The 26714-nt window shown below is 42.7% G+C and overlaps 2 protein-coding genes across 3 annotated transcripts; one reads left to right on the forward strand and one right to left on the reverse strand.

Moving 5' to 3' along the window:
- Positions 1-99: 99 nt before the first annotated feature.
- Positions 100-19498, reverse strand: nup205 (nucleoporin 205). Of its 2 annotated transcripts, none has more exons than XM_028584657.1 (42): positions 19265-19498; positions 17935-18077; positions 17505-17676; positions 17108-17252; positions 16800-16959; positions 16383-16611; positions 15530-15694; positions 15175-15350; positions 14887-15003; positions 14533-14670; positions 14163-14313; positions 13670-13875; positions 13273-13455; positions 12847-12897; positions 10722-10931; positions 10349-10586; positions 10060-10249; positions 9441-9561; positions 8956-9037; positions 8662-8826; positions 8397-8521; positions 8106-8220; positions 7634-7783; positions 7310-7384; positions 6532-6689; positions 6317-6397; positions 5997-6188; positions 5171-5369; positions 4971-5069; positions 4671-4816; positions 4212-4403; positions 3964-4085; positions 3463-3595; positions 3039-3165; positions 2833-2906; positions 2582-2710; positions 2145-2271; positions 1713-1885; positions 1276-1405; positions 941-1069; positions 738-814; positions 100-601 (listed from the first exon to the last, which is right to left on the reverse strand). In XM_028584657.1, the coding sequence occupies exons 1-42, from the start codon at positions 19290-19292 to the stop codon at positions 449-451; spliced, it is 5976 nt and encodes a 1991-aa protein (XP_028440458.1). In that variant the 5' UTR covers positions 19293-19498; the 3' UTR covers positions 100-448. The 2 variants fall into 2 exon arrangements, with proteins under 2 accessions (XP_028440458.1, XP_028440457.1); XM_028584656.1 differs by having other exon boundaries at positions 4671-4819.
- A 117-nt stretch (positions 19499-19615) lies between these two features.
- On the forward strand, positions 19616-26507 carry agk (acylglycerol kinase). The gene is made up of 14 exons (XM_028584658.1): positions 19616-20012; positions 20537-20576; positions 20683-20762; positions 20856-20931; positions 21050-21175; positions 21306-21400; positions 21588-21657; positions 22783-22862; positions 22947-23004; positions 24009-24156; positions 24413-24510; positions 24621-24691; positions 24787-24871; positions 26006-26507. The coding sequence occupies exons 1-14, from the start codon at positions 19903-19905 to the stop codon at positions 26138-26140; spliced, it is 1272 nt and encodes a 423-aa protein (XP_028440459.1). The 5' UTR covers positions 19616-19902; the 3' UTR covers positions 26141-26507.
- Positions 26508-26714: the final 207 nt, after the last annotated feature.

Below are 26714 nucleotides of genomic sequence, written 5' to 3' on the forward strand. Positions count from 1 at the left end.
GCAGATAATGGCTCCAGTTTGCCATCGCCAACAAAATAAATTCCATTTCTGGTGAGGTTCGGGTGGGTTGTTGTCTAGTTCACACACATAAGACGAGTATTTAACAGATTTAGAAAACGTTTATTTTCATAAAGGAAAAAAAGAGAAATCAGACCAAAGAATGAATATCAAATTCTCTTAACGAGTACAAATTTGTGTTCTGCAAGTTACTTTTACTCCCTTCTTTGAGAAACGCTCCTTGCACAGTGCTACTCAAACATAATTAGTATTGGGTCACTCAGAATGCACCACCACGATGGTGTTAACATCACACAATAGTCAAGAGAGGAGCTGCAACAGATCAGAAAGTTGAATCCTTGGTAGTTTTTCCACTGTCGCTTGGTAGGCGGTTTGAGTCAAAATCAAACTTGAGATTTTGGGTCTTGGACAGTCTTTGTATTTTTGTGTCTCAGCTTTTGGGCTGTCGGAGCAGGCCACGGATCCTGCGAACCAGGGCCTGGATGAAGGTGTAGCGGGAGCGGACCTGGCTGTACAAACCCTCCACCTCCAGCAGCTTCCTCTGCAGAGCCTCTCCAAAACCTGCAGCCATGTCACTCTTCAGCTGCACTCACACAAACAGAAGGGATCAGGACTAATGCAGGCAGTGATGTAAACAGATGCACAACATGAAGGTTTGTCAGAGCAGCATTCAGAGTGTAACTGACACTACGCTCATGCCCACGTGTGCCATTTCTTACCAGGTCTAGGTCTTGCTGGCTGACTCGGGATAGACCGAGGCAACGCCCTCCACTTGCCTGCAACCCGCCAAACGAGTCTGAAGAACATGAATATTTAAATGAAATGATTGCAATCAAGCTAAAACCTCTCAGTGGAGTTTTAATAACAACGTTATGTATCTGCAAGTTATTGGTCAGGTCTGCTTTAAATGTACATATCTCACCGTCTGTGAGGCGAGATCTATACAAACTGGCTCCAGGCATCAGGGAGTCCTTGGGGTCAGTGGGAGTACAATGCAACAGGTAGTACTCCAGGTGGCGCCACAACACAAATAAACATGTCTCGATAACGTCTGAGGAAGAGGAAGGTCAAGGCGTTTCACAGCAATTCATGATGTGGCATTTCTACGTGGTTTTATTCCAATTTACAGAAGGGAACTCCCAAAGACAAATGTACAATAATGGGCTAAATGAGGGTTGATTTTTTTCGGAAAATGTCCGTTAGTCTAACGCTGTAGTCCTATCAATACACCCGTGCCTGTAAGGGACCAAAGGATACAGGAGCACAGGGCCAGCAGCTTGGCTCTGTTGTTGATAAGCTGGACCAGTCGTCTCTTGGCCAGCAAGCTCCTCTGGACTGATGAGATTTTCTCCACCCCTCCTGGGCCTGACACCAGGCCTTGGCACAACTACAGAGAAGAAATCTGTGGTTAGAACCGAAGACAATGCATGTTGAAGCCAAAAAGGTGCATCAATTAAAGAGATATATACACACACACACACATATATATATATATATATATATATATATATATATATATATATATATATATATATATATATATATATATATATATATATATATATACACATATACATATACATATATACATACATACATACATACATACACACATACACATACACGCACACACACACACACAGCAGTGTGGTGAGTGTGAGAAAGAGTGAATCTGTGTATTGGTCCATCGTTACCTCCTTGAGCTCCTCAGGAGGAAGCTGATCCAGGCTCTGCAGCTTGCCCAAGCTTTGTCTGTGAATCTGGTGGAAGCGGAAGAAATCTGCAGCGCTGTTCTTCAGCAGGTACAGGACCAGACCCAGGCTGGGGGCCCGGGAGTAAGCCATTGATGGCAGAGTGGATGACAGATCTTAAAAAAATAAGCCGTGGTTCAGTCTCACACTTGTAGAAGTGGATAAGAGCGGTTGAAAGTAAAAAGCTAATTTGTGGCAAAAGCTAAAAGGGCCTCAAGAGATTCTGGATTTCTAGATTGATCTATCATCTATTAGACACTGAAAAGGACATTTCAAATGGGAAACAAAAAATACAATAGTATGCCTTGTTCACAGTATACAGTGACATGAGTCATCCCTTTTCCTCGTCTTAAGTATGGGTAGAATATCACCGACCTGTGCGTCCTCCGTCCCTGCCAGCTGGCTCGCTGCCTGACGGGCTGAAGAGGCAGATGCTGAACTGGGCCTGGGCTGAGCTCTGCAGCAGCAGCGTTTGGCAGTACTCCATGATGTTAGCACGCACCTGGGTACAGAGGACAGCACCTCTCAGGTCACTGACAATCCAGGACACTGGTGAATAATCATGACTATGTGGAAACAAGACTCCAGTCGCATTGTTTCAGTGCCATTTTTCATTCCACTGTCAATTATACTGTTGGAATATGTAAACTGTAAACTGGGTAACTTCTAACTAGGAACTACCTTCTGACATTTCAAGGAAACACGCTCATCACACTTCTGAAGAAATTGCAAAATACCATGTAGTCACAGGCACCACGACCCTTCACCATGAATCTCTCACTACTTTGTTTATAGAATGCTTGTTGTCAGACCTGCTGCATAGCCACCTCCATCTCCTCTCGTCTGTCTGCTGAGTCTCCAGGTGCAGCAACCTCAGCCTGCTTCAGCAACCTCTCCTGCTCGCTCCCTGCCAGACGGCCGAGCAAGGACAGACAGAGACGCTAAAAAAGAAGAGATGCATTACTAACTGTACAATTTACACACTGAAATAGATATGCATTGTCAGGGATACAGCAAAACGCATCTATTCTATACCATATAAAAACAATGGCAGCTGTCTAACCTGGAATCTGTTGATGTGACCCTGGAACTCCATTATAGCCGCACTGTTGACCTCCCCACCCGTCTCAAGGGCCCCTGAGAGACCAAGCAGTACATGAACACCATTCATGCAGTCTGGTGTGTGTATATAAGGTTTGCGCAATGAAAATGGGAAAATATTTTAGAAAGCAAAGTGCATTAGAAGAGAAGAATGACTTATTAATGTACCTGGCAGAGCAGTCTTACTGATGATACCAGTGAGCAAAGAGAGCTCCTGCAATGCTCCCATACTGAGCTCCTGACAGCGCAACAGGGACTGAATGGTGTCGGCATGCACTATCAGCCACTGGAGAACCTACGCACGCACGCACACACACACACACACACACACACACAGAGAGAGAGAGAGAGTTAGGATGGAAGTGCAATGTTTATAAATCTTTTTATGGCCTCATACTGTACAAAAACAAAAAAGTTGTCAGAAACACACTCATTTTTAAATGAGCATTAATCCCATCTAGGTCTACAGAGTTACTACAGACACAAGACAGCATTTAAGACCTTAAAGAATCTGACTTTTGTGGATTTTCAAGGTCAAATGAGAAAAAAAGGTTAAAAGTTGTCTTTGTGATCTCTATAATTGTGTGCTTACTTGTGCCGCGCCCTGCTGGTGGTTCATGGTGGTAGAGGTCAGGATCACCTGAAAGAGCCTTAGGGTCGGTAAGAGAATCTGCCTGTAGCGGTCCATAGGGCTGGGGATGAAGCCGGATGGGTCCCGCATCACCCTGTAGACCACAAGGGAACAGACACAGACTTAGGTAATACTATTAATAGACACCTTAAGAGTCAGTTAAATGCACTGGAATAAAGGCAAGATGCTAAATTTAAAACTACCTGCCTTTTTAACTTGCAAGCTTTTAATTGTGTTGCTTTAGTGAGGAATTACCATCCTAACATGTAGTTTTTAATTCTTTACACTAATTTGGTAAAATCTGTCAATTGAGAAGGCTCAGGTCTAAATGTCAGAAATGTGTGTGTGTGTGTGTGTGTGTGTGTGTGTGTGTGTGTGTGTGTGTGTGTGTGTGTGTGTATATATATATATATATATAAACACACTTGGAAGCTACTCCACCCCCTTTTTCCACACCCCTACCTGTGTGCATCGCTGTCAGGTACCATGTCAAACACCTGGCACTCTATCAGCTGGGCCACCAGCCCACAGCGCAGCAGCTCCACAGCTCCCTGACCCGTCTTAGCCACACGAGTCAGCAGGGCCTAAAAAAACACAGAGCAGAGTTTGTGTCTTCATAATCCTCTACGTACAGAGGCTTCAGACGAAGGCTACAGGTCCAATTTACAATGCAAAACATACTGTGTCTGTAAAAGTGCACATCTCCTCACCATCTTGCTCTCATAGATGTAGAGTGGTTTGAGGAGGGGTGGCTGAGGTGTGAGCAGGCTCTGCAGGGCAGCATCATCCTGTCTCAGGCTCTCCACTAGCGACCGCAGGTAGCCACTGTTGCATAAGTAAACCAGCCACTGATTCTGACGGTCTATGGACAAGATCCGGTCCAGCACCGCCAGAGCCAACATCTGACAGACAGGAAGAGGAGACAAGGATGATAAAACAAGCACTGGTTAGTAGTCAAACAAAGAGGTATTTGTCTCAGCTATTTAAACTGAATTTATCTCAACAGAGCTTTGCAATGCCATATGCATGGTTTACTTTCAATAACTTTATTTTACAATGTTTTTGAAACCTGGCAACATAATGTTAACATCATGTCAGAATGAGGCTGAAAATGGCAGCGTAAGTACATGAATCATATTGTTGTATGAACTGCATGGTTTGGCTCTTACCCTGCTGATTTCGTGGCCATCACAGGCGTCCCGACACACCACCTCCATAAGAGCTCTGCCATAGCTCTCAATGATAGCGAGATTCTCTCTCTGCAGTTTGGAGAAACCATCTTCGGGGGCTGTGAGACGTTCCCACATTGCCTTCCCTGCTGGAGGGATGGAGAGGGAGTTTTTCTCAGATGACCAGACAACATGTGTACATTGCCCCCTTGACTTAATAATACTAGATTTCCATATCCCGCTTGAAATAAATACGTATATGTTTTCTAGAAAGTCTGTATTAATGTTTCTGTGTTGTACCTGTCTGCAGAGTGTCTGGTTCTTCAGGTTTCTGGGCAATCTGAAGGTAGTACAGCAGGGAGCCATACAAGTGAGCACGCAGACGCTGGTATCCACCCCCTTAAAGTGCAAAAGACAACATTTTAAAAACGTAACCTGACCAAGGTTTATCCTAGCAACATATCCCATGTAAGATAGTGTAGGTTTATGTCATCACTTACCAGTGCAAAGGATGAAGTCCAGCAGCTTGCGGAGAATCAGGTGCAGGGCGGAGTTGGCAATGGAGGCAAAGCCAGACGCTTCTAATCCCGCCCCCTGCTGCTGCTCAGACAGGACTGATTGGCTGAGGTGGGCTGTCAGAGTGAAGACTGCCCCAGCAACAATGGGCATCAGTTCTCCTGCTGCATCCTCAGATAACACCTGGGCAATGCACAGTGACATTTACATTTAGTTTTTAGAACAACCTGGCGATTTGAGGTAATCGTTATGTTACAGGAACTCATTAGCAATGTTTCAGGTTTTTCTCTACTTTGATTGATTCAATACACGTGTAAAGATGAGCAGCACTAAAACACATCAGCATTAAAATTGTACCCAACCAAACCTTTTCATAAATGACTGCACCCAAAATACAGTTATGCCCCTTCAATGCATTGATATCATTGCTACACTTATTTCACCTTCCATGTGACATTCATCTAAACCGTGACAAAATTCCGGCAAATTTGAGATTTGCTCTGCAAGTCAGTTTGGAGAACAGCCCATTCAAACCCATTTCCAATGTCCCCAATGTCCCCAAAATCGAGGCACCAATCACAACCAGCTTTTTGTTTACATTCAACATGACGGCTACCAAAGCGCAGCGTCACCCGGATCGTTTTTCTGATTGGTTGAAGGACTATCCAATGCGCCCAGAGGCATTTGAGCGGCGTCTATTGGTGACGTCCCTTTGGAAATGAACTGTCAATGAACCTTTCTCAGACCCACTCTCAGTTACAAATGAGAAGGGCTCTGGTGTCAGCCAGGCTAACATTCATCCTCACTGACCTTATCGTGCAGGTCGAGCAGCAGGTCTCTGATGATGAGCTGCCTGTCATCAGCAGGTATGAGATCAGCAGGGCAGGTGGTCAGCAGCGTCTCCACCAGGCTCCTCCAGGACCGCAGCGCATGGCGCTTTGCACTCAAACTCCTACGGACGCGGTTGCGTTCCACCACCTGCTGCAGGATGGAGTTCACCTCCTTGAAGAACACACCCAGGGACAAAGATGAATGTAGACAGAGTGTTTTTAATCACAGCTTTGGGAGTCATTTACAACAGGTTGGTAAATTACACAAACATTAAGTCCCATTAGTTTTAGTACACTCACCTCCATTAACAGGGGCCTCTGTCCAATGGCTGCCATTCCCTGCAGTGCATTCACCTCAGCGACCAGCACTCTATGCAGCAACTGTAAAAAAAATAAAAATAAATTAAATATTACACATCAGTGGAAGATCAAACACGTAAACACATAATGTAAACACAAACAAAAAGTTGAAACAACACAACAGAACTGAGTAAGTGGTGATCCTGGAAACCCACCTTAACGTTGCACACAGTGTGTCCTTGCTCATTGACATGCTCACAGTTGGTGATCACCTGCTCTATCTGAGCACGCTCAAAGAAGTCCAGCTGCAGCAGCTCAGGCATATCCTGACTGAAATCGATGGCGTCCAGCACACTCAGCAACTTCCTGCGCACTGATCGCATCAAACAAGGACAAGATGAGATTAAAAGAACAAGAGCCTTAAATGACAGCTTGAATTGATTACTCAAACATATTCAAGTGTGTGAAGAGTCATTAAACGTCGACTGTATTTAGCTATTGATATTTGATTCAAATGTGTATTCAGTGGGGATGCCACGGTGAGGAAGTTTCCCCACCGGTTAATGAACTTATGACAACACCGGTGTTACTGGCTACACCGGACAGTTTACAGTAAAAGATATTCATTGATGACGCTCAATATCTGAAGAGTGCCTCTCTGGTCAATCATCTGCTGCGGCTGCACTGCGTTCTAGCTGGAGTTTACAGATTACGTCATTAACATTATCAGATTCCCGTTTGGCATTGGGTTTACATCCAAGATATTGCTACTGTGCTGCGACTCTGCAGAACGGTCGGCCGAGTATTGATAACACACGTGGTATTTTACAAATACAGAGTTTTATTATTTGATGAACAGGAGCGAAAATTAACTACATGGGTTTCATTTCTATAAATAAACAAAACAGCAGTGGGAAATAAATGTAATCGGTGTGTACCCGACCGTTGTGTAACACTGGAAACACTGACTACCGTGGTAAGCCTTGTACAAACCTTTAGAAACCGTGTCAAAATGCAGGAACCCGCTGACCGATCTGGTTTCTTCCTCCATTCCCGATTCCCCGTCAGCTAAAAAATAAGTTATGAGGTTCTTAGGTTCATTAATGAGCTTTGTCAAGTGGTCATGGTGATTGGGAGTTTGAATGTGCATGTGTGTGATCATTACTTTATTATTTATTGTATATTTAATCATAGTATCGCCAGACTCTGGCCAATTGAAATTATCTTTTAAACCAATAAATATAAAAAAAAAAACAAGGCCAAAAAGTGTGTATAAATTGAAATGTGTCCTGTGAAAACACTTGACAACTGATATACCTGTATGTTGAGTGTGTGGCTGGTCATCCAACAGGAGGCTGACAAGGCGTTGTGTATGTGAACGCTGGCGGTTCAGTGAGGTCACCCTCAGCTCAATGGCAGCTGTTTTCATGAGCCAAGACATTTGGGAGAGGGCAGCTATCTGGTTACCTGAAGGCAGCACAAAGTAGAATCAAAGCAATGAAAAGAAAAGACTTGTACTGTATTCTCTTTAACACGCCCACATTCATATTGTATTATTGCTTCCATTTCCTGGCTTTGTTTTTTTTACAAGTATATCTCTGTGACACAATTCTGACATCCATTATTTTCTTCCAGAAGGAATACAAACAACCACTAATTTCTATTAAATGTTATGAATTTCCTGCTTCCCAGTTCCTGCCTCTTTGCTTCATGTTTTTCCATTCATTAAGTCCGTATTGCCGAATATATATTTTAGGACCAAGGAGATCGGCCGGGATCCTGAACTCACTAGGCAGGATGAAGGGTAGGTGCTGCAGGTGAGAGAACAGGAAATCCTGGCTGGTCCTCAAATAGCGCATGGTGGGTCCTGATGTATCTGGGCAGGCACACAGCTGGTAGATCACCTGAGAGAGGGAGACCATGGCAGAGACACGCAAACAAGAAAATATATTGATTGCATATTGATTGAAAATGGATTAATCAAACAATCAGCCCACACACAAACTCCATATATACATTCAACCTGCTGGGCATAAAAGGCAAAAATGAAGGTGCAGTTGGAGTAGAGGATGATGAGTACCTGGTAGCAGAGCTCAGCCAGGTGTGGGGCCTGTTGTGTGAGTACCGGTCCTGATCTCTTCTCGGTGCCTCTCTGCAGCAGACTCAGTATGGCGTGCAGGCAGCTCCGTGGACATCCCAACACACCTGTAGCAAACAAATGCACCGTCAACTGAAAGATAACACTCAGGTCATCTGATCCCTTTCCATCCAAACCAGAAGCCCACAAACATCGCTAACAACAGCCACCAAAATGAACATGCCAACAGCTAAAGCAGTGGTCTGACCTGGGTCCTGGAGGTTGGTGGAGGACACAGGCTTCTTTACTTCATAGCCCAAAAGGTACAGGGCTAGATTTGGTGTCTTCAGCTCCAAGGAGGTGATGAGCAGGTTCAGCATATGGATCTGGGTTTCATGCCGGATTCTTGCAACATTCTTTTGTGGGTGCGAGTCTGAAGTTTGGGGGTTATGAAGTAGGTAGATTTCACAATACGAAAACAGCAGGATTTAAACCAAATGCAGAAGATGGTACAGTTTTTGGACTGATGAAAAATGTCACAGACAACACTGTCGTCTCTCACCATCTCCATTTTCTGTTCCCTCCTCAGCCTCTTCACTGTCCAGACACTCCACAAAGCCTGCCATAAGCTTGTCACTCACAGACTGAGGGACAGACAAAAAGAATTCTCAATTTCAAACACAACAAAAGATTCCCACATGACCGCAGGGAAGATCATTGACAAAGACGCACCTCAGTGAATCAAGTAAAAAAACACACCCTGACCAATACATATTATAGAAAAAACAGAAATTGCATTGTTTGACTTAATACATTTTGGGATCATGTAATCCACATCTAAGGGTCTATCTAAAAAGTAGAATGGCATCCAGGATTTATTCTATCTAATTGAAATATGTAAATGAGAATATATTAGACTACTGTACAATATTTTGGTTTTCTTGTAACCATTTTCTTTTGCTTACCGTTTAACCTTTTGCGAAATATCCTGAAGCTTTGGAGGAAAAGTATTCTTCATTTGTTAAGAGTTGAGACTTTGACAAATACCTGGTCGTGTGTAAAATCTCCCACCAGCCTAGTCTGAATGTTGGGGTAGTTGGCGATACGTCGCAGGATCTTGGCACTCTGGAAGGCAGCCTCTGGGTTAGAGCTGCTGTGGTACAGATACCTGCAAGGGACCAACATAGGTCACCATTAAGTTCTACTCATTCTCAACAAATTAGCCTTTTAAAGAGTAGTGTTTTTCCCTTAAATATAACCTACTGTGACTTCTGAAGAGGTTTAATAACATTTCAACTCTAACTAGTAGAGCATGAAGAGATAAACATTTTATTCGAGAACAGACTCAACTAAAGACATAACCATGGGGTCAATACCACAGTTTGGGTTTTATTGTGCCATTATGCTTTTTGGGGGTTTTCTCGTCTTTTAGTGTGTTATATAGTTTGTGTGTATGCAATAGATGTATAAAGTAAAAAAAAACAAAAAAACATTTCATTCCAAATGGATCTGTCTCTCAAACTGAGCGTTTCAGGTGGACCCATTGCAGCAATGGGCAGTAGGAGAAATATAGTATGTTTTTTGAACATCAAAGCATGTAAAATGATTCAAGGAGGACGTTGAAAAGGAGCATAACAGGGGCTCTTTAAAACCTACATGCCCTTACCTGGCAATATTGACAATGTGATCTGCCCTTCGAGTTTGAGGACTGACCCCCTGCAGGAGCTGCTCCAAGGGGGAAACCAGCATGGAGGCCTGGCTCTCCCTGAGGAGGTCCATGAACACCACCTCCTTCTGCAGAGCCAAGTCCAGCAGGCACAGGCAGTGCAGCACCGCTGACTCCAAGAGCTTCTTACCTTTAGGGGAAGAGTAACGGAGCATGTCGTCAGAACAAACATACACACACACGCGAGCAATCTCTCTTTCTCGGACAGCAGCTGCATATGTTCTCTCACCAGGGAAGGGTGCATAGGTGTCCAGCTGGCGTACGCCCTCCTCCAGCAGGCTGAGGCAGAGCGCCAGCATTGGCGAGTCATTGAGCAGGTGGAACATGATGCTGTGGCCAGGGGGCTTGTGGGCTGTGACCTGCTCCCCCTGCAGCTCCACCATCTCTTGGACAAAGTCAGACGGCTGGGGCTCGTAGTCCCGCAGCAGCTTGTGGAACACCTCCAGGACAGCATCAGCAACCTCCCACTGAGAGGTGGCAAAAATGGAAAAAAAGGAAAGTAAATGAACAGATGTATGTGTAGTTCAAAGAGCATACATGCATGCCACAGCTACATGTCTTCACCTTATAGGACACCGGGAGAGAACTACACAGCATTTTACCTTCTCAGCTGGACGGCGATATGCTCTGGTGGGGAAGGGGAGGAACACCGAGTCACGCAAGAAGTTCAGGTAAGGCTGAAAGCCTGGTACGCGTAGCCCCGCCCCTAAATTAATGGGCAGGCTGCTCTCGACCAGTGTGCTGATCAGATGACAGAATCCTCGCGTCAGGGGATACTCCTCGCAGCTTGACTCAATCTCCCTCAGCTCCACCTGAGAGCCAGAAAACAAATATATCGACAAAGTTTGCCAACTAAATGTCCATCCAAGATAAGACAGGAACTTGATTAATCCTGATAAATAAAGACAGAATAAACATATAATTGTATTTATGCCGAGGGAAATTCTTATAGGTTGCATAACTTTTGAACAGGAAGGTTTTCAAACTGATGAGAGATAATAGTCAATTTTTTGTCTCTAGCTTTATGCTGAATAGCAATTTAATCTCAAATGCTACTTTATCAACAACAACAACAACAACAGCAGCATTTAAAGATGAGAACTCTTTCACTTTTTGTCTGCATTATTATGCATCACAACACGTTTGGGTCTTAAAACATATTTCCTTTGGGCATCAACCAAAGTAACCTTGATGCAAATTAAAAATGATCCTGGCAGCCCTCAGTTGTCTAATTGCCGTCTGTACCAACTAATGAACCATATTAATTACCTATCTTGAAGTAAGGCTGAGCAATTTCATCGATTCTTAAAACACATACACAGCATGAGCCGAGATGTGTGTGCGTTAAAACACACACACCGCTGAGCCGAGATGTGTGTGTGTTAAAGGTTAAAACACGCAGCACCTGACTGGGAACGATACAGAGTTACCAACGGCCGCTGGGGCAGATGAACTCACGCTGGTCTCTTTTCTGTAAATAGGCTACAATTAAACCTTCGTGAGTAGAAAGTCAATACTTATCAATGCACTCACTTGTGTAGACCGGCATAAACATGTAGACAGTGATATTTCAATCTGCTCAGTCCACCGCGCGGTTTTACGCAAACACAGCTCTACTCTGCAAATAGCGAATTTTTACAAACAAGCTAAAACAAAAGCTGTCGGTTTGTAGTCTAACTGTTTATCTTAGGTTGCCGGGAATCTGGAAATTTTGACAAATTCTTGTAAACCTCACTGCTGGCTGAACAAACCAAACCCTCCGCTAGATCTAGCTCGAGCGGACAATCTGGAGCTACTTAATATGCACGTGAATGACGCGATCGTTATGTTCGAGTGATGATGATAATGAGGATGATGATGATGGTTGTATTATTTTGCAACAACATCGTTTCATTGCAAATGAGGCATACATGACGAGTGCATAGCCTGCTTATCAGTCAATTCATCATTAAAGCTGGGCTTTTGGCTTTTGGCTTTTCCACTTCAACTTTTTGCTTCAGCGTCTTTGACAGTGACATGTTTACCTGACAACAGCCTTTCTTTCTGCAAGCATTTTCCACCAATCAGGATGCTGCATACTACAGTAATGTTTCCATAATCACAGACTTTAACCATCACTCCTCAGTGAACTGCCTCCTAGTCTGAGATCTATTTCTAGTTAAAGAGCCAGTTATTATTATGGAGTTTCCATGTTTTTTAGGAGTTTGCTCACACTAATACATGTAAAAAATAGTAGCATTAATTCAGTAAGAAAGTGAAAATTTCGAACAAGAATAGGCATATTAGGTATAAATTCATTTTATTTTCTTTATTTGAAAAAGTCCGGCCGCCAGAGTGCTTAGAAAAATTCTGAAAAAAATGTAGTTGATGATCCCTGCTGTAGACTCTCCAGTCAGAGACATATATTGTGTAATTGATGTTTTCAGTTCAATTAATTAAATCCAAGTAAATGGAACACTCACAAGATGTCACCAAAATCCCTCGGTCCCCTTTAAATCTTTCAGAAAATGATGTAAGTGTATCGAAATATATCGAATCGTATCGTTGGCTGAATATTGTGATATATATCGTATCGTGAGCTGCATATCGTGTATCGTATCGTGAGATTAGTGTATCGCTACAGCCCTATCTTGAAGTTGAGAGAGAGAGAATCATTCTAAACTTTCCCTCAAATTGGGTTGGGTAGTGAGCATCCAGCATCACACTCACGAACCACCAAAGACTCACCTCAATTCCAGCAGCCTGCCTCTGTCCCGGGGCTCGCACTGTCTGAAGGATCTGAGGTAAAAGAACATGAAGTTAGAAAACTTAAAAACTGATACAAAAATATCTGACAACACAGCAAACTGCAGAACAATTACATAACACTTCAAAAATAAAGACTTTTAGAGAAAGATAAGAGAATGCACCTACAGTTTGAAAAGAAATCTGACAGCCACTCAGATAATGGGACTGACACTAAATTTAAAGTTTGAAGTTTTTTCTTAGTCTGGTGTTATTGGCAAAATAAGAACACTTCACAGACTCGATCCTGAACATTATATAGATATCAAATGACATTTTTTGGTTTATGTTAATACTTTATACGACAAATGGCACTCTCCTTCTTATAAAACCAACTAAAATTGTTGTACTATTTTATAAAAGGCCAACCTGTGTATATTCCAGTGACTGCCAGAGTGAAGCAGCGATCTCTGGTGACTTCCCAAAGGCTGCCAGGCAGTGCAGGAGCTCAGCCTTTAGGATGGGAGGAATGCTGCACTGTAGCAACCCTAACATCACTACAACTGGGGTCCACTGGGGATGCTCACATAACGCCAGTCGAGCATTTTCACTCTAGGGAGAAAAAAAAAAAAAAATCACTTACACACATACACACACACCTCAATACAGTTAGATAGGAACTATCTCAGCAACCTGAATGTTAGGAGTTTTCAAAGACACATGTAGAGTATATAAGGAATTCAAAATAACACAAATCACACATTAATCCAGGCCTTAATGTTGTTTTATACTCCACGTAATATGAGCAGTGAATGTTGTTCCATACCCATGTAATGATGGTTGTGAGCAGCTGCAAAAATGAGGTGAGTCCGTCCAGCTCTCTTTGGGTGATGCCCCTTAGTGGCGGGTGGCGGTAGTGTGCTGCATCTGGATTTGGAAAGTCTCGTCGCAGGTTCTCATGGTAGAGCATAAGGGAGTGAAAGAAATGTTCCCAAGACACCGGGCTGCCTGAAACTCCCTGAATGTTGTCACCTGCAAACATGAAATGAATTGGTATTCATTTGGATATGTATTAAACTAAAGCAATAGGCTTTTAGAGTCTGATGTTCATACCAACTACATTTGAAGCTACATTAATTAGGATTCGAAAGTCTTTATATATTTTTTTCATATTTACTACTGGACAGCCACATAATACAAAAATAGTCATGGCAGAAATTCCCACTCCAGATTACCACAAAATCCAATGAATTTCCAAATGTATTCTTAATCCCAGACAATTATTTGTCTTTGACGTTATACCAACAATCTGCTCTTACTGTGTGTGGCTCCGTTGGTTTTAAGCAGGCTGAAGGAGTAGTGGGCACACTGAGGACCATTGGCAAGCCCTTTCAGCATTCGGAGATAGGGGATATAGAGGGTGGCGGGCAGGAGGTCTCCCATCTGGCGCACAAACTTGGACAAAACCACCTGCAACAAGAACACAAAAAGATAAATAAAAAAAAAAACTTTCAACAGAAAGAAATACATGGTTTGCAAAAACAGCATCTCATGACAGCCTAAACCCAAGTTATCCAAATTCTACATATTTTATTACCTTTCATTACTACTTTCTCACCTACTACAATTCTTGGTGTGAGAAGAAACTGAATTTTTGTGCAACCAGGTTCCACAAAATGCAGCTCTTACCTGTTTATGCGGAGGCCTTTGCAGTGCCATTCCCAGGTAGGATCCCTGCAGGGAGGTGTGCTGGAGAGACTCTGTGGGACACCAGAACTCCAAACCCAACTCCAGCCCAAATGAGTCTTTACTGTAAAACTCCCCGATCTGGAAAGACAAAGCAGTAACCAACACTTTTACAACTGTCAGGCCACTGCAGCATTTTCCCCTACACAATTTTGCTTTTAATGTTGCTCATCTAGAAATTGAAGCTTATTTTACTACTGCAATCAGTATAATTTTGGATAACATAATCAGTTAGAACTTTGAAATGTAAAAGGTGATGTTAGCTGATGTGTGCATCTGTTTGTAAAAAACACTGACGAGGATCATGAGGTGGTCTAAGTCCTTGCGTAACGATGACGGAAGCTCGCTGTCCATCTGTAGGGACATGTGCACCAGACGGGCATCCTCATCAGCGCGGTTACGAAGTTGTTTCACCTACAGTAAAAAAAAAAAAAAAAAAACGCAGAAAGATGTTAATTACATAAAACAAAACTACAACCTGATAACTAATCAGAGACGAGCTGACACATACAACATGACATCCACACAAGTCAACCTCTTACTTAAGTATAAACATTGGTAGTGGACCCCTGTGGTATCTCTCACCTTCATTGGCATGAGGGCCAGGAAGTCTGTGATGAGTGAATGGAGGCGGCGGATGTAAAACTCTTCCTGGGCAAAACTCTCACATCCCAGGATGCCCTCCTTCGTAAACAGGAAGACATCTCCCAGTAGAGCCTGGTCAGCCAGAGCCTCGTCTGCCTCAGTGAATTCAACCAGGGCTGCACAGCGCGCACGCGCACACACACGCACGCGCACACACACACACACACACACACACACACACAGAATATACTACATTTAAATGACTATTATCTTTGAGACCTCATATTCCATCAACATTTCTTTTTCAAACAGCTATGAGGCATATTTAATGCATGTTTAAGAAAAAGGGCCTTACCACATCCCTGTGGTAGCTGAGAAAGGACCCTCAGAGACAGAGCCCAGGCCAGTCGACACACAGCCTGCAGACCTGGAAGCTTCCACGGCTGGCCGTCCATCAGACGGCTGTGCACCGCAGCCACATACTGCCTCTCAGTCAGCATTGGCAGTGCCTGGATCAGATCTAGAGGAACAAAGACAATCCGTCACTAGCTGTAGAAGAAAAACACTGAAACTAACTGAAATTTCTGTTGACATAGCGCATAGTGCCTAGAGTGCGGATCGGGACGCATTTTTCTGTCTGAGCTCGGCCCGTGTCCGACAGAGCAGTAACCGAACCAGACAGGCATTAAGATATTTATGTCCGAGACAGTTAAAATTGAATTTTTTCCTCATACTAGTGACACATGTACGTTTGTTTGTGTGGAAAGCCTGCTTTTATTAAGCAACTGTAGGAAGGCATTCGGAAATGTCAACAGAAGAGCACATGGGGCAACAAGCGCACGTTAATACGCTTTGCGTTAAGTGAAACAGGCCCATTGGCTACCTACATAATAGCTGTTTTAAATTTAAAATATTCAGTGCCTTATGGCGAACCCGAACAACATTTCTAAATATCTGTCCAAACCATCGGGCTCGGGTCGGGTACCCATCCTCTAATAGCGCCGCAATGGAGAGAGCTGGCCAGCTGACGGAGCGAAGAAACGTTGAGGCAAGGACAACAGGTAAGGTCACTCACCTCAGCCTGGCGACCAATAGGAAAACAATTGTGCCGTGAAAATAGCTACAAGTAGTACGTTTTAGTTGATTTAACCAACAACTTCAATCAGAGTTCAAATGATTCAAAGGACATGCATTTAACATGTTCTCACCTTCTCTATCTTCTGTCCCCTGTTCTACAAAGCTGACATCCAAGCAGTAGAGAAGTGCCATGACCAGAGCCAGGTTCACACTGTCCAATGAGCCATCAGCTTGAGCTGTTACTGTCTCCAGGTGGCCAATAAGAGCCAGGGTGTCATCTTTAGACAAAGGTGATTGGCAGGTCCATGAAAACAGGCTGTCTGCCAGGGCCTGTCTGCTTTCTTTAATGAGGTCAGAGACCTGGGGACAAGAGAGAAAGTTAAATGTTGTCCGTATTCCGCGCCTTATATTTTTCCACTCTAGGTTTCTTTTTAAGTTACAATAGAAAGCTACTGACTGGCTTTGCACTAGTCAAGTATGATTGATAATGAATATATTGCAAAGATGACCATCTCGGTTTCAAATTAACACAAAAGATTTACTCTCACCTCTTTCCTGTGCTTCTCGTTGCCCAGGCCACGCTCCTTCTGCAGTCGTTCAAACTCACGTGTCACATTTATCTCTGACACCAAGGTTAGGAGCCGTTTGGTCAGACCCTGGTTCATAAGTTCATCTGTAAAACGGGTTGTCAAAGCCACCAGCTCTCCACTGAATGAGACAACAAGCAACAGTACAGGTTAATAAAAAGAAAATAGGGTATTAAAAAACAACAACAGGACAATCATATGCTCATCATGTGGACTGTTAACAGCACCAGTACCTGCTTGAATGTACTACTTGTATATAGCATTATCACCTCAAGTCCAGGGTGAAGGTCTTGCCATGGCGTGACTGGATGAGTGTGCGCAGGGAGTTTGCCAAACAAAGCTTTCCATCCCAGTAGAGCAGCACAGCTACTAGACCTCGTGTCAGACCTGGAAAATGGGGCTGCTGTTGCTCACCTGGAGACAGATAAACATATTCAGAGAATCCATTGTGTGAAACATCAATGTCTTTATTACTGAAAGTCATGCAAGGCTTTGTCTCCAAATCATGGATTTGATCAGGACAACCCTAAAACAAAATAAGTAATTGTAAACTTTTGTGAGTGCTGTATCTATAATACAAAATACCACATAACACACGCTCAACAAATTTACTACATAACTTCTTTTACACACTTACAAGTCATGTCTTTTTTATTACCACTTTACCTGCTAACAGGAGCTCCAAAGCTGCTAACTCCCCAATATCAAACAAATCGCTGAGGATGAAGGCCTCTGAGAGAAGCTGCTCTGGAAGGAGGCGGGAGCCCTGCTGACCTTGGATGGCGATGCCTTCTGTGCTGGCTTTACGCACCTTCTCTCTCTGCTCTGCACTCTTTGGCTGCAAATTAAGATATTACCAGATGTTGTTAGCATGAGAGTCTCAAGACACACTGTATATATAAATGAGTCTGTCTGCACCAAGGAAGTTGCAGGATACACGGGAAGAACACTATTGTAACATTCACATATAAAATGACATGTCATTACAAATTCGGACCCAGGAGAAATAGCTGCAGCCCTGTTGTAGCTAATGGGGATCCTAATAAACTAAATTAAACTAAACAAAGGATGTGTTTGTGTTTGCACAGCATCTCACCGGGTTCTTATAGAGTGAGAGAAAGTGTGGTTTGTGTTTCTTCAGCTGCAGGTCCAGCAGGTGGACACTCTCTGGCTGTCTCCTCAACACGGCCCCGTCCACTGTCTCCCACAACTCCTTCAGCGGCCCCCACAGACTGGCTCCTGGGTAGGTAAATGGGTTTTCAAAAGGTCTTGTTTCATCACACATGCACAAAACAGTTTTTTCCCACTCCTATTGTGCTAATTTCCTATAACCATACTTGTCATTGGTACCTCGCCCTTAGCGTTTACATGTCATGACTGCTGAATCCTGCACTCATACTTGGGGTCAAGTAGGGTCTATTATGGCAATAAAAAAATGTAAGTTTTGAATGTTAAAGTGAATAATTGTTTATGGAACAAATAGCATCTTTAATATCTGATGACTGACAGGACAGGATGTTGGGCAGCGACAGTTTCATGATGTTGTTGACATTGTAAACCTCTTCCAGACTTCAACAATAAGTAATAACTAGTACAGATAGGATGCTTATGTATAAACACCATACACTGTTGAAAGATGAACATGTGAATGACAGTAAATAGTACCAGTGAAATTCCCTTAATATTACATGACTTATATTAGTTTTCAATGTAGCCTAAATGTTATTGTAGATAAGCCCAATTATTCAATGATACTGGGTATTTATTTATTATTGCATCAAACTTCTAGGTTGCCTAGCTGTCACTAAGGAACATCAACCAGGTCACCAGTAAACGACTCACTTATTTCCCACTGACAGGAGTAACGTTATTGTTAACCAGAGGCCAGTTTAAGTCTGGACCTTAGCTAACTGTTGGACGAGACGTCTTGTCTTATTATTTGTTTACGTGGCGCAATAGCAGAAACCCAGTAGTAACGTTACGAATGCCAGGCAGTGATGGCAAATATGTCTTTGCTTGTTCCAAGTCACTTTAGTTTAAGTTTCGTTTCCGGAGAAGTAAACTCGCCTGCTGACCCATTTGACAGGATTTGCGTCAGAGAAGTCACATTGCACGTATGGCATTAGTTCTGACGTAAACATTTGATAAAGTTAGGTGTAAACGTGTTTGCCCACGGCACCGAATAATTGTTTAACCAACATTAGCTAGCTAACCATACGTTTACTTGCATGCTAGGCTAGCTAAGTTAGCCTAGCAGCCCGAGTCTGAATTTGAGTGATCTATCACTATGTGCTCAAAACATGACATGCGACAAGAATAGCGATAAAAAGCAAATATGTGTTTGCTTATCTTTGAAATATCAATCATTGGTAACTGCCCGGAATTAACACAATTAAGCTACTTAATGAAATAAATATAGTCCATACCCGAATTTACCGCCATCTGCGCCGCCATGATACACTCGTCGGCAAATTAGATAGGAGGTTTTGGGCTTGTGCCGGTTTGAAATTTAAAAAGTATAAATTCTATAAACATGCTTTGATAACATTTGCTCAAATGAAATCCACCAGTTCTATTTAAATGCGAGTACTGGGTAATTACGTCGGTAAAATAGTTTAAACATTTCCCTAATTCTGTATAATCCTTCAGGCGAGGTCCTCGCAAGAGGAGCCTTCTAGCTGAATGGGAATTGTAGTTTAGTAACAGAGACGAACTCAAGAAGTAATGTAAATGGATTTCCGGGGATTTAATTTTTATTTTACAAATTATGTTATCTTCCAAATAGTATTTTCTATGAAACTTTGATAAAGTAATACTTGTGTTGCATTGAAACCTTGAAACGCGTTAATGGAACACAAAGTCGCACCAACATTGGTTCCGCCCTGTGCTCGGCCGTACTGTTTTGACGTTACACCAACATGTCCACGCTAGTATGACAGTTGTGGCCTAGACTAGCTACGTGACCGCTGGGATGGAAATGTGTCATTCATGAATATAAAACTTGGATGCTGCAGTACACGTAGCACCGCATTCAAATAGAGGGTTCGGGGACTTTAATAAAACAATGGCTCGCGTTGTTAAAGGGTTCCGGACTCTGCGGAATCACTGGAAGAAGTCCACATTTGCTGTGTGCGTCCTGTCTTACGGGGGACACTGGCTGTATGGTAAACACTGGTAAGTAGGGCTGGGCGATAGGGAGAAAATCAGATATCACGATATTCTTGACCAAATACCTCGATATCGATATTGCGGCGATAGTTGACAATTGGCGCTTTAACAAAATATCATCACACTTAGATTTTAGATAAATAATCATCAGTAATGTGGACATAATGTTTAAGTGGAGAAAAGGCAAATAATAGAACAGCTACAACAGTCTGGTAAGTTCAGAAAAGTACATCACTTTACTGTAATGCAGCCTTTAAAACCAGTAAAAGACTTATGTCATATCACGATAATACGATATCCAAAATCTAAGACGATATCTAGTCTCATGTCACAATATCGATATAATATCGATATATTGCCCAGCCCTACTGGTAAGTATTTCATGTTATGGCATTTCCTCGGATTAGATCAATTGTATTTGTTTGACTGTGAAGCACTTTGTGACTGGTGTCTGTAAAACGTTGCTTGCTTGCTAGGTGAAGTACAGGCCTGTCTGTGTGTCTTACATTGTGTGTCTTGTATCTTATCAGCGACAGTGTTTTGCGAAGGGAGGCTTGTCTAGTGGCCAGGGTAAGTCATAACGTATCTGTGTACATACATTGTCATCATTTGAACCAAAAAACCTTCTTCAAGTGCCTTCAGCCCTAATCGCCGTCATCGTCATAATCTCCGTTAGGAATTTGGACGTCAACAGATAGCACCACAGGAGCGGCTGAGGAAAGCAACAGTGATCTTGAACCCTGCAGCTTGTAGTGGGTAAGAAGACAGGCATCATTGACAGTTTTGTCTGGACTTCAGAGAACAGTCTTTCTCAGTATATTTCCAACTCCCTCTCTTAATCCTCCCCAGGAAAGCCAACAACCTGTTTGAAAAGAATGCTGTTCCTATTTTACACCTGGCTGGTGTGGAGATTACAATAGTAAAGGTATATTTAGCTTCTTTTTTCTTCTTCTTCTTCTCTCCCCTTAGAATCAATCAGTGTTATTATTGGCTCAAGTAGGGATCGTATTGTGTAACACCGTGATTATATTACCTGTTTACAGACAGATTACGAAGGCCAGGCAAAAAAACTAACGGAGCTCATGGAACAGACCGACATGCTGATCGTGGCCGGAGGGGACGGCACCTTGCAGGAAGTCGTCACAGGTTTACTGCGAAGGCCAGATCAAGTGGGTGTCCCATCGTTGTTGTGTTGAACCACCATCAGGATTTGGTTTAGGGTTAATTGCAGAACGAGATGAGGACAACTTAATCCAAACTTCCACACACTCTTAATGATGGATGTTTTTCTGACTACAGGACACAGTCTGTAACACACCAATTGGATTCATTCCACTGGGCTCCCACAACTCCCTGAGTCCAAGTCTTCACCTCCTCAGTGACAACAAGGTCAAGTGAGTATCTCTTCAACGTTAATACTGAAACCGATCCGGATGTTATCATCACACAGTCTCCTAACCTGTGATAACGTGTACAGGAGGGATCTCACTTGCTAAATATATACAGTACGTATATGGGTATGGTATGTGTTTCTTTATTAAGTAACTAAAACCCATTTTTTCCACCTTGTAAATTTTCCAGAGACATTACATCAGCAACACTGTCCATTCTGAAGGGAGAAACTGTACCTCTGGATGTGCTACAAATCAAAGTGAGGAACTGGTCCTGTTTACTACAAATCCTCCAAGTTAAGGCTCTGACACACCAACCGGACGACCGACCGTCGGCAGAAAAGCCAGTCGGACTGATCAGTCTCCCCGAGTTGGTCAGAAAAGTGCCTCGGAACACACCGAAGCGATGCTGACTTGAGCGTACGTTCTGCGCGTAATACGTCTCCATAACAGCAGGCGGCGCTAATCTGTATTGTCGCCCCAAAAATTAAAACCGGCAGCTGATTGGATGAACGCGTCACGTGGGTCTGTTTTCTCCCCGACCATAATACCGGTTCGTTCGGATGCAGTCTCGTATTTTATGAAAATAGTTCACCGAAACTTTTTTCTGAAAAGATTTTAAGCGAGAAATAGGCCATGCAGTTGCTAAATCTGTCTACATTTCAGATCAACAAAGGTCAGTTTAAAAGATTTTTGTCAGATTTTGAGAGGCGTTAGTCACGCTCATTCCACTCATCATTCCCAGTAATTGGTCATTGAGTCCGACTGGCCACTGGCGGCACGGAACACCCCGAACAGACTCGAATCACCGACCTCGCCAGACTGTCCGACGGCCGATTATCGGGTTGGTATGTCAGCGCCCGATAGATAGATAGATAGATAGATAGATTTTTTTTTTGATCCCAAAAAAATGGGAAATGATGGTGTTGCAGCAGCAAAATATCAGACACACAGCACACATACAGAGTATACATTAAATAATAGGAAACAATATACATTAAATAATTTAATACTACACAAGCAATATTTAAAATATATACAATTTGTAAATAAAATACAACTGTTTCTTTATGGACACAGTATTTATATTGAATGCAGATCTTGTTTTCAGGTCAAATTAACAGATGATTTGAGAAATATATCATTTCACACTTTATAATATGTCTTTTCTTCATCAAATAGGATAAGGAAGCTTTAGATTATAGTTTTGTTTTTGTAATGCAGTGAGATATTATGTGTCAGAACTTGGATAGGAATGTGTGTGTGTGTGTGTGTGTGTGTGTGTGTGTGTGTGTGTGTGTGTGTGTGTGTGTGTGTGTGTGTGTGTGTGTGTGTGTGTGTGTGTGTGTGTGTGTGTGTGTGTGTGTGTGTGTGTGTGTGTCTAGGGGGAAAAGGAGCAGCCGGTATTCGCTCTGATGGGACTACGTTGGGGTGCTTTTAGAGATGTGGCTGCAACGATCAGCAAGTGAGATTACACAATTGGTCACTCCGATTATAACTGTGACATCATTTCCCATACAAAGGAGTAATTCCCCATATTTCCCCATAGATATTGGTACCTTGGACCACTGAAGACAAAAGCAGCACATTGGTTTAGTACTCTACGGGTAAGGCTGTGTTTGTTTTTGACCGTATATTGAGCCAATGTTGGCCTTTTTATAAAATATCTGATATTGGAAAGCAATGTCAGCTACCACCAATGGGATAGAGATTCCTCCCTAGTATGGAAATCTTTTTTTTATTATTATTTTGTTTAACTCTTCAATTGCTAAGTACATTTTCTTTCAAAAGAAGTGTCTTTGGCATGAATTGCCTGTTTACAATTGAATACCTGATTGATTGTTGCATTGAGTCACTCTACCTTCAACAGCTGTTAACTTGACAAATATTTTATATCAAATTTATATCAAATCGTGGCCGGGTTGGCTCAGTGGGTAGAGCAGGTGCACATAAACATAGAGGTTTATGCCTCGACGCAGAGGTCCAGGGTTCGAATCCGACCTGTGGCGATTTCCTGCATGTCTTCCCTTCCTCTGATTTCTCACCTAGCTGTCCTGTCCGGAAAAACCCCAAAAATAATCAAAAAAAATAAATAATCAAATCCTATTATATAAGTGTAGTTTTCAGTGTAATCCTATTATCCTATAATGATCCAAATTCTGCTATAGAAGTTTTTCATCCTGACAAAAATATACTGTATGTCATACATCTAATCCATTATCTATAAATCTAATCAAATCAGTCGTCTATAAGATACAGTAGATGTCATGAGGTTATTGTTGTATTTCGTGTCTCCCCCCGTTTCAAGATTCAATACTTTATTGCCATACAACTCGGTGCAAGTTGCTAGGAATTTGCTTCAGTGTGCTCATGACAGGACATCAACAAAATACAACAAAAACATAGAGCTAATATATACACATACGGTATCCCACATGGGATCAGACTTGACACAGGTAGAAAAGAAAATGCAGATAAAAAAAAAAAGGGTGCACAGATCACTACATACCTGGATGACAGTCCAGGAGGCTAAAATAACACCTTGTCACCTTGTTATAATTCGGTGGCTGCTGATTAGTATTTTAATCTTACTCGGTTGTAAATCTCTCAGGAGTGGCCCCTGGTCCGGGACGTCTCAGTGTCCTACCTGGATCCCAGCCTCCGGCCCCCTGACCTGCCATCTCAGAAGCCCCCCAGACCCAACCTGCTCTACCGCATCATCCGCAGGCTGAAAAACCGCTGGAACCCTCCTGTCGAAGGTAGCGTGTGTCACTGGCTTGATACTTTTGGATCGCAACATGGAAACATGAACACCAAATCCCAACAGTAAAAGACTGAGGTGTGTGTGTGTGTGTGTGTGTGTGTGTGTGTGTGTGTGTGTGTGTGTGTGTGTGTGTGTGTGTGTGTGTGTGTGTGTGTGTGTGTGTGTGTGTGTGTGTGTGTGTGTGTGTGTGTGTGTGTGTGTGTGTGTGTGTGTGTGTGTGTGTGTGTGCGCGTGCGTGCGTGTGCGCGCAGAGCCTCCAAAAGTGGAAGAACCAGAGCAGTGGAAGGAGGAGCAGCTGTCGACGTTGGAGCTGTTTATTCAAACGCACAACAAGAACCCAGTCGAGAGGGTCAGTCCAAAGCCATTGAATGGTGACATGATCCCATTGAACTCCATATGCCATGTTTTCCTCTTTGATTTTTTTGTAAACTGCTTGTTTCTATTTATTTGAACTTGCAGCGCATAAATGACTCCCTGATTATCTGTGCGGAACCGGACAATTTGACCGTGGGCGAGTACATCACTGTCGGGTTAGTAGATTCCGTTTTTTTAATTAATCGAGGCTATACACATTATATAAAAAGTTCATGTTGAAGTAAAAGAATGTAAATGCTCTTCATTATAGAAATAAAAAAGAAGAGGACCCCACTGTGTTCACCAAAGACTCCACAAAACTGGAAGCCAGTGCTTGCCGGCTGCAGCTGCCAGAGGTCAGTAACCCTTTGATGGTTCAATCCTATTTCAGTGTTTGACATCAAAGCAAATCAATTCAATTTTAGGATTGTGCTGATATTAGTCACTTTACCACGGGAGCCGAGAATGGTCGTGCTGGCAGTTGTATTTTTTTTAATGCCGTTGTCTTGAGATCACATGCTTAATCTCGAGATAATCAAGCCCTTATCACATAACAAAAGGTTGTTTCCTGTTATTAAAATACCACTAAATTGTGAGGAAATGTCTTTACTCTTTGATTTTTGGGATGCTGGAAAGAAGTTAAATGAATAATTCCTGACAATTTGAGTTGAGGACAACTCTGACACACAGAATCAAGTATTTGTACTCAATTTAGAGATATGCCAAATGAACCCTCCTGTTGTCCTTGAGTCACATTTGACCCATTTTAAAAAAGTTTTGGGTTTCTTTCAACCAAATTGTCAAAGAAACTAACGTGGATGGTTCCATGCAACGCTCTTCACGAGTAAAATAAATGATCGGTTCACTACTTTCATTGAATTTGGGTGTTTTATTCAATTTTGTAGCATTTAAAAAAATAAAACGTTAAACGTGGAAAAAAGTGTCAAAAAGTCTGGAAAAAGCTTCAGAAACGCGGCGAAAAACATAAAGCTCAGAAAACAATCTACAAAAACATCGTAAAAAAGTGACAAAACAATTTGACCCAGAAAAACTAAAAGTTGCATGGTCGACAGGAAGACAACCCAAGGGTTAAAAGTCCCATATTTGTACCGTGAAAATATCATAGATTACCTGGTTATCGAGATTTAACAGATTAAAAAGAATATATATTAAAAAAAAAATGCAACCATATCTGTCTTCAGCTTCCGTTTTTCAACTTCTGAAGCTCTGTATGCGTGGCAGGGTTGGCTCAGTGGTAGAGCAGGCGCACATAAACTGAGAGGTTTATGCCTCGACGCAGAGGTCCAGGGTTCGAATCCGACCTGTGACGATTTCCTGCATGTCTTCCCCCCTCCCCCCCCTCTCCCCTTTCTCACCTAGCTGTCCTGTCAAATTAAAGGCAGAAAAGCCCCACCAAAAGATAAAAATAATCTAAAGCTCTGGATGTTAGTTTTTGTCTTGACGTTTAACTTTGCGTCCTGACCCCGCAGGGCGCCGCCGGCTTCTACAACATCGACAACGAGGCGTATGAAGCCATGCCTGTAGAGATCAGGCTGCTGCCGAGAAAACTCCGCTTCTTCATCAGCGCAGAGCGCAGAGAGCAGCTCCTCTTCCAGACGCAGTGATGAAACAACACTCGAAAGAAGACGAGATCAGCAAGACAAAAACGGATTTCAAGAGAAACCCAGAAGAAAAGAACCAGATGCCATGAGACTCTGAGGTCATTCTGCTTTGCCGGCAGTTTTAAATGTCCATGTAGTACTCATGGAATGTTTAACTACATGTAAACATTGATGGAATATTCAGTTGAACAATTATGAGGAGAATTATATTACATGCTGTTGTATATTAAAGGACCAAGGCTTTCTTAAAGCCAGTAACCCGTGTACAGGTTGTCTTACAAACTGGCTTTATGTTTACTGAACGGTTTACTGTTGCCATCATATTTGAACTTGGTCAATAAGAATAAAGTATGTCATATTTGAACACAAAGTGTTTTTTGTTTACCAGTTTTTGGCAGTCAGTAGGGAGCTGGGTTAGGAACCGGAGGGTTGCTGTTTCAAGTCCTATACGGACCAAAAGTTTGGTGGTGGACTGGTAGTGGGAGAGGTGCCAAGGTGCTTTTGAGCAAGGCACAGAACCCCCCCCAATTGCTTGGGGCACCTTTCCATGGGCAGCCCCTCATTCTGACATCTCTCC

The sequence above is a fragment of the Perca flavescens genome, chromosome 8 (genome assembly GCF_004354835.1).
Source record: "Perca flavescens isolate YP-PL-M2 chromosome 8, PFLA_1.0, whole genome shotgun sequence".
NCBI lineage: Eukaryota > Metazoa > Chordata > Actinopteri > Perciformes > Percidae > Perca > Perca flavescens.